The 12,329-nt window shown below is 43.9% G+C and overlaps 1 protein-coding gene across 1 annotated transcript in view; it reads right to left on the bottom strand.

Moving 5' to 3' along the window:
* The window catches only part of LOC115312829, a 74,224-nt gene extending 68,749 nt beyond the window's left edge, over positions 1 to 5,475 (bottom strand). Inside the window, exon 1 of the mRNA XM_040211260.1 lies at positions 5,342 to 5,475. Coding sequence (XP_040067194.1) covers positions 5,342 to 5,396 — 55 coding nt within the window. The 5' untranslated portion in view covers positions 5,397 to 5,475. The remainder of the gene's footprint in view (positions 1 to 5,341) is intronic.
* Between the last annotated feature and the right edge of the window lie 6,854 nt (positions 5,476 to 12,329).

Here is a 12,329-nt window from a genome sequence, read left to right as displayed (position 1 = left end):
GCGTTCGTTTTTCACCCCACGCAATAGAAGTCCCAGAAAAAAATTAAAGAAAAACAAGCAGCGTTCACCCCCTCAACTCGCAGCCAGAACAAGCGGCCACATGATCTGGAGCCGATTATATGCCGCCAATGTTGATCAGAGCCACGCGCTGGGGTTGGGAAAGCGCAGGACACGCGCTAAGTTCTGGACATTGTTATGGCTCGGCTGTTGTCGTCGTTGCAGCGATTGGACACGGGTCACTACCCGAATGCTTCTCGAGCTAGCAATTATCATGAGCCCAAGTCGAGTGCTCACGCAATGCTCGGGTCCTATCTATGAACCGCATTCAAATATCGTCACCGGGGTGTACTGTGATCCCCACGTTACGTCATCAAATTTTGCGAAGGAGAGATTAAATGAAAATTATCGCTTTTGTCCTTGCAATTACACTCCAACAAAGGAGTTTCTTGGCAAGTGGCGTTGCGTGTGAGTATCCTTGAGTCCCAGGTGTGCCAGTAAGCTCGTGTAAAGTGAAAAACATTCCACTTGAATATCGTTACACCGCTCCTTTAAGTGCAACACTACCTAAGCGAATATCGATGCGGGGCTCTTTAGTAGCTAGCGCTTTGGGACAAGGAGATCGCTTCCGTTGATACAGATAGAGGTTCCAGATGATATCTGGATCAAACTTAAAGTTCTTGCGTGAAATTATATCATAATAGACAGTTTTAGTGGATCGTACGCTAAAGCCTTGCGCACGCAATAAAATTGCGGGTCGGGAGTGCGCGTGCGCAGAACGCAATAGAAGAGCTAGCGTATTGCGTACGCACGCAACGCTGGAGATTTTGCGTGGCGGGCTAGCGGGCTCTGCGGGACGTTCTCGAGAGATCTCGGACCCAACGAGAGCACCAGTTTCAAGATGGCGGTTACCTCGACTGGCGCAGCAAAGGCGACATGGTGTTTTCAAAGTTCTGTGTTACGTGAAATTGCGTGGTGTTCAGCTCGGCAATTCTTTCCGGGACCTACGGCGGTCGAATCAGATCGCCGTGCAGGTGAAGGAGTGCACAGTGAACATGTTCGCCGCTTGGAATGTGCGTCAACGCTGCGATCTGCTCAACGCTAAGCCTATTCGCACAGTTCATCGCCAACGGACGAGCGACTCTAAAAGAAATCGCCGAAGTTCTCGCTATGTACTGGACATCAGTAGGTCATGAATTTCATTCCGCGATAGCATTGATAAAAGGTGCCGTTTCAAAGGGAAGATTGACGGAGGCTCCGTGATCGAATTTGGCTACGCACTCTTAAGCCTGGTTCAGACAGTTGCGTTTGACTGCGTTGCGGCAGCGAGAAACCAGGACATCCCTGCTACTTATATCGCGTGCTAAGATGATTCTTTGAATTGGATTGCACGCTTCACACGAAGCACAGATATGCCGGTGACTCGCTCTCGGTTCTCGACGCAACGCAGTCAAACGCTCTCAAACGCAAGCGTCTGAACCGGCCTTTACTCGTAGCCTCTGTACCCCGCAGAAAAGCGCGCTTGACGAGGCAGCTGCGGCTTGGTTTAATTTGAAATAAAATCATTGGACACGTTTTCCTTTTCAATATTTCTTTCCAGGAGCATGGTTGCGCTATAAGCACGCGGAATTCTGCAGCTCTAGCAAATCTAACCAAGATCATGCGCGGTGTTCACTCGAAAACGTAACGCACAACTAAATTCGGTCCGAGCAGGTCATTTTTAGCGTACGCTATACTATTGCGTATTGCGTACGTAAGAGCCAGCAACGCTATACTAAAACTGTCTAATATCAAAACTTTTTCTTCATGTTCTGAGTACGTAAGGGCTTGCTTTGAAGCATATTTATATAAAGACAATACGTAGGGTCAATACATATTAAACTCAGAGTAGTTGAGTTTTTGTTAAATAAAGACGTTTTTAGCCTATGAAAAAAACAAGCATGTTTGTTCATATTTCGTGCAGTTCAAGTGATTAAATAAAGTGTACCCAGTGGTCCAGTAACAAACAATGTGGAAAGCGATTCCCATCAGCAAACGTGGCAATAAACTCAATCTCACTTATTTTCGTCTTGCGAAATCTCTGTGTGCCCGTCAAATTCATGAGAACACATATTCTCACATTTCTCATCTTCTAGTCTTCAGCGCGGTTTTCAACGCGGCACAAAAGTTTTTATTTATCCGAAATTTCCGTTATTATACAAATCTGATATGAGCGCTTACAACAGCCACTGAGCCATCAAAACACGGCGTCTAGTCGCAGTCTCCCTAAATTAAGGGCGGCCCGCTTCGGACATTTCTACAATGGAGCATGAGCATACCTTGCTGCGATAACTGAATCGGAGCACCTGCACCGGATTGGAATCGGTCGCCTTGCCGTAGACAAAATAGTCATGAGCATAAACTTGAAGCTTGGGCGAGTTGGGACGGCATACTTTAAAAGATGCCATACCAACTCGCGTTTATGCTCACAACTTTTACTAAAAAGTCGTGAGCATAAACATGACGATGAATCTGATACAATTCCCTCGCAATTCACGCTCGCGATCCAATGATTTTATAAATAAGGATCCCAGTGGAACGTGTAAAGCCCAATAACATTGCAGCCACACTCGCCGCTGCAGTTTCTTCTGCTCATCACACAATTTCAGCGATTGTTCTTATTCCTACTAAACTTATATGTGCACACGACGGCGACGCAATGATCGCCAGACAACCATAGATTTTGGGAATTGTAACAAAAAAAGCACTCGGAACTAATTCACGCACGACGTCCGTCCCTAAACCCTTTCGCCAATACTCTTTGCGTTGCATACCCTGTGTCAGCGGGCAGTCCAAGAATGCACCGGGTCGAGGGTACGTTGGTAACGCGCTCGTATAAGGTTATGCAAAAAAGGTCTATAGTCCGATCGTCTCAAACAAGCCTGCGAACAACTTCGCCTTTTATAACGGTGTGTCATTTCACTCGCATGGCGCCGGCTAACTATTTGGGCCCAAGCCCAACGCTGAATGTCTTTCGGCGCGTTTACCGGACACGACGTCCAGCCAAACGTTGGCCCTCCGCTTCTGTCAATTTCTGTCTGCGCTCGATCTCAGTGTGATGATGCCTCTACTAAAAAACCCCGTATAACTTTTCAGTATCGGGTTTAAGGAAGTGGGAGTCTATCTGGATTCTTTCTGGATTTCAGGTTTTCGGAAATTATTCCTTTGCCTGCAATCTGGATTGCAGGTTCCCGGAAAAAAATGATGCAGTTAGAATTCTAGTTTCATAATCCAGAGAGTGAAAATTTACACTGGGTTTCTCGTTAACGATAAAAATTAAAATGCAGAGGCTTTGGGTTATGTTAAATGGGTCTATATAAATCGATATTCGAAACGGCAAGAAAATCTTGCAGTTATCTATCAGTACAGATATCACCAGCGCCCGGTTTCAACTTACTGCGTGTGCCGTGCACCATTCGCTTGGAACAATTAGATAACAATCGTAGGCACAACTTTCTATTGCACTGAAGCTAACGCTACATGCGCCCGTGTAATTGCGTTCATTTGAGCGCCACTCAAAGCTGTACACGCGCGTTCTCGACTTCTTCAGAAATATCCCGCGCCTCAGCATACGCGCTCACGGTGAGCGCGAACAATACATCTAAAATAAAAATAAGAATTACAAAAAAATTCGAAAACAAATGATTGTTAGCGTTTTGATAAAACGCGAAATGTGGTACGCTATCTGTTTTGTACGCTTTATTAGCGCTGGTGAGCAGATGCTGAAAGATACTTATGCGCCGTTTCGACATTTACCGAATCAGAACCCAGAGTGCTGTGATTTTTCATCGTTTCACAAAGTGAGCAAAGCACCCGCCATACACGGAACGTATAGTATCGCACCGGCCAGAAGATTGTTGTTTACAAAATGCTGGGCTTTGAAAATCGCACTGCTCAGCACGCGTCCTTCACAGCTAAGCACGCATCTCATGGTCAATTTGGAAAGCGAGCAAAGCACACACCGTAGGTATACGTACATGCACTGAAACTGGCACCCGATCTGAAGCCCTATTCTACCAACGACCGTGGCTTGTGCACAATCTAACGCTACTCATTGCAGGTTCGCATATTAAGTCTGAACTTAGTGGAAAAATTATTAAAAGCAAAAGTTACTGTGCAAAAATGTATTACAACACGCCGCCGCGTATCTGTCGGAAAGCGAATTTCATGCGACAAACAAGCGATGAATGTTGCCAAAGCCAATACATGATGTCAGAACATCAATTGATTGAGCTTTGTATCCACATGAATGATGCACATGCAAACGCTGGAAACCCGAGTGCACTGCCGATGCACAACATCAGCAAACAGTGAGTTCAGAAAGTACGTTTGAACGGTTTCAATTTAGTCCCAATCTTGGGGTCAGTCGGAAACCAGAGCCATTTCGCTGACCTGTGTCTCGCGCCGGCCTTTGACACCTGCCGGCCTTTGGTCCACCAGGGGCCACAGGCCTCTGGCGGATGTTGAGCGAACAAAATCTAGCTCCCCCCGATCGGCGGCGAACAACCCGTGGTGGCCCAAGCTCACCCCGAGCGTCCGACCTGCATACGCAGCGGTGAGCATGCCACTTTTTTGTTCTGGAAAGATTCTGCGCCATCTATGAGGAAAGGGCTGCAAACAAATCGCGAGTGAATCCCGCTTATACTGTATTCTACCTTATGATGTACCGTAGGAAAGGCTACAAGCGCGAGCTCCTTGCTCTAGGGCACATCTCGGCGGCACAAGTTCTCGCGCATTAAAGGCAGCTGCCAACGGTATGAGCTCGCGCTTCAAGCCTTCGCTGCGGTACAACATAATGTGAAACGGAGTATATTGACAACGTACACTCAAAAACGAGGAGTAATGTGTCGTTTTTTTTTTTTTTTTAGCGCCGCTTGAATCGGAATATTTGGCTATTAGTGTCGGCTTTGCTCGCACTTAGTCTGGAATGAAGTACATGGCGAGGTCGTGTGCAATTCGAAACATATGGCATGGTTACAATAAAGGACCTAATTTGGTTCTCAAAAACGTTTGCCACGGTAGAAATATTCTGAATTATTATGTATCTATTTTCCCATGATTTTTATAAAAATAGGTTAAATTAAAAACAATATATACAAAAATATAAAGAAACTAAACAATAACATTCACGAAACAACACATGATGGATAGGGAGTGTCCTTGCGCACTTTAGTAACGTGTCATATTCGGTGAAATAAGCTCCTCACATGTTCACAAATTATGGTAGGGGCTCAATGGGAAGATTAATACGTTGCGTTATTTTGTGAAAAATATATCTTCAATCACGACCTTTTAATGGACTTACCTGAAAAAATCAGAAGAGCCGCCTCCAGAAACACGAAGAAGTCAACCAAAAACATGTCGTGGTCTTGAACACAAATTTGAAAAGTCTTGCAGTAATGAGCGAAAAGGATTGATGTTATACATTTGTCGCAATCGTATCTCAGATTTTCCCCTCCATTTTTTCAGACAAGAGGGGGATTTTTTTTGCTCATGTGATATTTAAAAAGGGCGCATGTCGCTTCCTCCCGTAAAAAGGAAAGGTCATTCCATTGTTTCGTTTGATAACACCACGTCCTTTTCTCCTAAAAGTCAGCAGGCGAGTATTTTGCGTTGTGGGCAAAAGCAATGATTTTTCTGTACTGTCTATAGAAAGGTCATAGTTTAAACAAAAATCAACGTCGAAATGCTCTTTCGAGCTTGCCGATGTGACCTTCAAAGTCCACGATATATCGACTAAACCGCCAAATCCTTGAAGATACTTAGCACACGTGCCGCCATAGTGAAAACCAATATAGAAAACGGAGTTGCGACCACACAACTTACCAAGCGCTCCTCATCTCGGCAGATGCGGGCAGGATCTAAAGCGAGAGGCCGGTTTTTGTCGTTTATTCATCGCGAGAGATTTTAAATACCTGGTTCGGCGCTGCCTTCAGGCTGTGCTCTTGAGTGGCTGGCAGGAGTAATGACGCGCCGCCACCGTAGGTATTTGTGGCACCGCGGCGACTGGTCGCGCAGTGACAGGAGTTTCGTACGCCTTTAAAGATTCTGCTTACTCATTCGATTCAAGCAACAAAACTAATTTTTGCTTCAAGTCCGACTGAAGCCGATGCTACGATCTGACAAAACATATGAAGCAGCGCTAAAAGTGAATTGCCACAGCACTCGTCGTGTTCGAGGGTTTGCCTTCAACGGCTATAGTGATCACGCACATAAAAAAGGGCGGAATGGCGGCGCATTGACCGTCGATGCTTGGCTTAGAACGTGATAGCAAATGCACAAAGACGATGCCCGCCCTGATGGTACACTTTCGGTACTGTGTGTTTGGCTTTATAGAATTGCATGCGTCGGTTGCGGTCAAGCGTAGAGTAAAGTGGACTGTAAAAGGGGCGTCATTCTCCAATAAACCTCTTGCGCTCTGTCTTGTGAGCATCAATGCAATCATTATGTTGAAAAACCACCTTTGCAGGTAGATGCAAAACATACGCAGTGATGTCACTCCGCACTTCAGGTAAAAGTGCTAAATTTTGCGCGCTCTCGTTTTCGTGTTATCACAGATGGTGCTTTGTTTACGAAGTGCGGCAATTCATGTTTGCACCCACTATAATGCACCGAGTTCCGCGCTACGTACAGTCAAGTTTTAAAAATACGATGGCACAATATTCTCGCCTGAAAAGTACCACCTATTCCGCCTGAAGGTTCCGGAGGATCGGGACGGCACGCGCTCCCCTTTTTCGTATTTTATTTTGTAGTAACTCTACGTGGGGAGCGTTTTTTTTTTTTTTTTTTTTTTTTACTTAACATTGCCATTTTGTTTGCAGTCGGTGTAACATGCGTGCTAGTCGGCGATGTTGACGTGCTCGATGTTTGCATAATAAATGCGGTTGAAATCCTCTCGGTCTGGCCGATTCGTGACCAAAACCACCGTTATCGCCATAAATCGTTTGCGCCATGGTTTAAGTGAAGCTAGCGGACGAATAGAATAGACCGATTTCACTAAGCGGTCCGCACCTGCTTGGCGCCGCTATAACTGTAGTTCACTGGGGATGGGCGCCACTGCACGAGATGGCTCGTACCATCTCGTGCAAGGCTGGCACAGAGCTCGAGCGGATTTGTCTCGCGCGGTGAAAGACTACTGATCTCATGATTCATGCCGGCAGCGGCGGCGTGACAAAACCAACTGGTCAGGGCCCGTTTGCTCGAAACCGATTAATTTTAACTGCGGTTAAGCCCTTCCCTACTAGGTACCTACAAGTACCTAGCCAAGTTTGACGAGGGCTAGATGAGCGATAGCTCCGTGTTTTATTATGGGGTGGTAGCTGGTGTCACCTACTGGCTGTAGCGAATATACGTGGCTTCGGTGGAAAGGTTCCCGAAATAGGGGGACCCAAAAAAATGCGCGCTGCCTGGTTTTCGCGACGCAGCGTGGCATACATTTGAGCTTTAGAAACAATTTTTATTGCTCGTGGTACAAATAATCGGCAAGGTAAAACTAAATTAACCCTTGTTTGGAAATTTTCTAAATATTTGGCTGTATGAAGTGAAGAAAAGCCTCGTTGAAATTTCCTTGCGAGTTCGAAAGAGGACGACGAAGTTGTGTCCTAGAAACTATGACAAAAGAAGTGAACTGTGAAAGGCGGGCGGTACACCGGCAGCATGGTTGGCCAGCATGTAGGAACCGTATATAACACCGTCATAAATTGAAAAACCTGTAACTCGGCTCCACTGAAAAATGACCTAGTAGTAAATTGCCCGAACATCGAGGAGAACGCTGGAAGTGTAATTCTACGATCCGCGAGCGCTGGCCTTCCACTTATACAAGATTTGAAGTAAACAATCATAATAAATCTTTGACGAACGCGCGTGTACGGCAAAGTTTGTTTTAGGCGTTTTGCTTCAGAACAGATATTACTGGAGACGCTAGCAGGTGCCGCGCGTGCAACTACACTCGTAGCATGCACCTCGGTGCTTTTTAAATTTAGCAAAAGCTCTCTGGGAATGCTCTCTGCATTTGTGTGCTATCAATACCCGGCCGATTGGGTCAAGGACGTTGCCATGCCGACAACCATCGCGTTCATTTAGGCTTAGGAATGGCCAGAGTCGAAAGTCTATCTAAAAAATGCGGCGAGGTCATTGCTCATGTTTTGCATTTTAAGTGAGGTAAGGCAACGCGAAAACCTTCTGCACCATTCATTGCTGACTAACTCGCCCGCTACTGCAGCTACTGCGACGTATTAGTTCCAAAGCGAGCGGCGCTCACTCACCGGGGCACCGCCATGTTTCCCCGCCGTCCTCACTCTGCCGGTCACGTGACCCAAAATTTCCCCCTCGTAGGGAAATCCGGTTAACCGCGGTTAGTTAATCAGCTTCGAGCAAACGGGCCCAAGTCGGTCTGTAGACCGATCTTACCAAGCGTTTGGCGCATGCACGAGGCAGCCATAACTTTAGTTCACAGGAGGCAATCGGCCGTGCACACGCCTGTTCGTGCACTGCACGCGCAGAGCTCCAGCGAGGTTGTCGCACGCGCAGAGAGACTAAAGTTCCCTCGATGCATTGCGGCAGCGGTGGCGTAGTCGAATTAGCTGGTGAGATCGGTCTATTCTACATGGCCGAGAGAATCTTTACCGCCGCGTGTTGTTGGCCTGACGCATGCAATGACCTTCCGCCTCATAAATGGAAGTGTTAAAATATGCAACGCTTCTTTAACGAAAACCCCTAATAAAAAAGAGGTCCGTCATCGATGTTAACGCCATTAACGAAAAGGATCAATTGAGCTTTACAAAAAGGGCTATAAATATTCCTTAAGAAGAGCTCGGGGGAGAAGGGACAAATGTGGAGTTTTATGTTTGTGCTTTGTCTTAATGGTTCCCCTTCTTTGGCGATTATTATCGTCATTCTTGCTCCTCAATATATCCGTCTGTTCGTCTGTCCGTCTGTCCGTTTGACCGTCCGTCTTTATATTTACCCGCTGATTTAAGTGAGGAAAATGACGTCACGTTACCTTTCTTCACGTAACATGCAGCAATTAGGTTTTCTGGCTATATTTAGCGGAAACAGTGACGTCACTTGACCTGACATCACGCGACAAACCTTCCAGCTGATTTTAGCAGGGAAATAATAAGCATTATGTTATCCGCTCTCCGCAACGACTATTTAAAGACTTCTAAACGAAAGTTAACGAACGTCCCTTAAATACTGCAGTCCATATATTATAGAACTTTAATTCATTGGCGTGATTTTCGTTGCAATATACACAGCTATACGCCTTTTTAGTAGTGCACTGCGTCATAAATATTGCAAACAATTATATCACATGAACGAATGCAGATATTTCAGAATTAAGTAAAGAAGTCCATGCATTTTCTAAATGTTTGCTTTAAAAAATATCAACATCAAGTTTATTCAGGTCGTGGAAATGAAAAGAATAAAACAATTTTTACGCGACTAGAGCTTTGTAGGACATGTAATTATACACAGTTCAGCAGCGCTGTGCAACCAACAACAGGGCTAAAAAGCTTACGCAAAAACAAAAAATCACGCAACATCCATCTATCACACGGGAGTGTAAGACAATCAGTTTACATATTGTTTGATAGTAATAAAACGCCTTCGAATGTTGGTAACAATCATAAAAGACACGCATTAATTTTTTCGAACTCCCTCAATAGTGGATGTGTTTGTCTCTCTGATGCTGTTCCATAACACTGGGGAAACTCATGACGGCTTCACAAAAAAATAGCGAAATATCAAAAAGAGGACTGTGGATTCTTAGAATTGTTCACTTTACGCGTTTGGACGCCAAGAATACTTAAAGAGGTTTTGACAATTTTTGTGATAATCATTATTAAAAATGTCACTGTCTTAATATACACTCAAATCCTTAATTAGAGTCGCACGGCTAATAACAGCAGTTTCTAAAGCACAGCAGCATTGCAAACCGTCACGCTTTCTGCTGATCGAAATACCTAGTCCACGATTCGTTCAATAAAGGTCCATTAAAGATGTAAGCATATTCTCTACAGAGCAAGTGAAAATACAGCAACTTCTGCGATGATACTTGCTTCTAGCCGACATAAAAAATCCGAGTGGCAACATAGGCTCTCACCGAATTTCTATTGCCCACTTAAAAAGCAAATAGCAAGACGTGGATAACTTTGACTTTAACGACCATGCTATTCACTTGCCTGGTGAGAAGAATCAAAAATGCTGAAGAGCACCTTTTCAAAAAACGACCTATACAGTGAAATCCAGTCATAACGATATACGAAAACCCGAAAATGATGTCGTGATAAACGATTATCAGTGTATCTGCACTGCAAACTGATTGAAAATTACCATTATAGGCAGCAGATTTTTATATGTGGTATCGTTAAAAGTCGATTGCCATGTAATAGCTTAAGCTCGCTACGATTTTAAGTAGAAGTGTCCGGAAACAACTCTAATTGGCTTAAAAGATCAACATTGTTGAAAATATCGAAAAGCAAAATTGTTCATATTCTGTTTACGTTGAGGGTTAAAACAAAAATCGCACACTGTGTTGATTTATATTAAAATATTTAATTATAAAGTGTATGAGCAGCGCAAAACATAAATTAAAACCGATTGTACACAAAGTTACCAATATATGCGCGTAAGGTAGAAGGGCCATAGAAAAAAAGATAATGCAACAGGGCGATCCTCCAGGATTTATTCTGTTGCTTCTCCTAATATAGAAGTTTGTAACTATTGTAACAAGAATACAGGGCTCCCCTAAAAGAAATGTACCCACACCACAAACTTTTTGTTTATTGTTTTTGCACCTGTGACGAAAAGGCGCATAGTGAAAAAAACAAAAACAGTTTCTTCCTAAAACATTTTTTTCGAAATCGTTTAAAAGTATTAGGATAAGTAAAAATCAATCATTTATGTTCAAGTTAAAGAAAAACTATGCGGTTTTTAAGATAATGAATTAAGGTGTCGACCTTAATTCATTAGCATAAGCATAAGCATAAAATTGAAAGACAAGTTTCTGACGCAAGTAGCAAAGCAATACTTTTAGAAGGTGCGGTTTACTGAGGGCCATTTATGGCTGACCTCATATGATAGACTCAATGTTGATTAATTACCAGTTAGTGAAGTAGTTTATAAAATGCAATAAAATATTATCTATCTGGAATAAAAGTATATTATACTATTCCTTATAGTACTCAAAAATGAGTTACAACATCTTGGCTTATGAAACAATGAGAATATTTAACTCGAAAAAGTTTATTTTCTGACAGAAGAAATTGTTATGTATGTGCGAAAGATTATAGGGAAGAAAAAATTGAAATTTTTGTCAGGAGCAACTTTCTATTATATATAATATTCTCAAGTATGGTATTTTGTGTCGAAGTCTCACAATAGATAGACGGAAACAGATTTTCTTCCACAATAACAGCAAGCCTGAGTTCGTTTGCTTTTCAAGATTTAAATCGAAAGACGCTCATAATAATAACTTTCGTGGTTAAGTTCAAAGCTCTAGGTCCATAAACCCTTTAAAAGCAGATGGGCAAGTCTATCCTGCTAATTTTGTTTGTAATTTCAAGTTTTCATCAAGATGGTGCTTGTGGAAAGTGAAGTTTCCTTGTCATGTTTAACGTGTCCTAAGGTTCAAAGTCGACTACAATTGTTTTAGGTTATCTATATGTAAATACGTTTATTGAGAATATTCCATTCATGGTTTTGTTGATGTTAAATTGTAGATAATTTGTTTAACGCCCTTTTATAGCAACGGATTTTAAGCTTGTCGCATATTGGTTAAAAATGGCGTAGCGATAATATTTTACTTATTTTATTCCACATGCTGTTTGAAATTTTGCCGTATAGATGTGTATTCTTGCGAGCTTATTGTTATGTCTGCGGGCTAAAGTGTGGCAGGACGAGGAAGGACTAGCAGCTTTATTCCGCAGAGGCCGGCAGCGGTCTGGCTGCGCGTATGAAGGTGCTCTTTTTACAGAGCGCCCGGTGACGTCATTAACACGCGTGCGGCTGATAGCAACGGCGGCGACCTCTAGCACTTCCTCCACCCCAATTTGGACGTCATGAGGCTTGATAGCGGTCGAGGGGTCTTCTCTGGCGTTTTGGGTACCGCCGAGGGGCAGCGTTACTGGGGGCGACGGGCACTGTTGGCCTTGCGGAGACAGTAGACGGAGGTGATACGTCTGCTTCAGACGCAGGATAGATCGTGACGGTATCGTCCTCCCTCACCAGCGATGGCGCTGTCGCTGCAGTAGACGCTAAGCGCAGGTTGTTCTTGTGTCGCCTCCAAGTAC

Source organism: Ixodes scapularis, unplaced genomic scaffold (genome assembly GCF_016920785.2).
Source record: "Ixodes scapularis isolate PalLabHiFi unplaced genomic scaffold, ASM1692078v2 PGA_scaffold4__175_contigs__length_147842914, whole genome shotgun sequence".
Taxonomy (NCBI): Eukaryota; Metazoa; Arthropoda; class Arachnida; order Ixodida; family Ixodidae; genus Ixodes; species Ixodes scapularis.
This window is presented reverse-complemented; position numbering and strand designations above follow the sequence as displayed.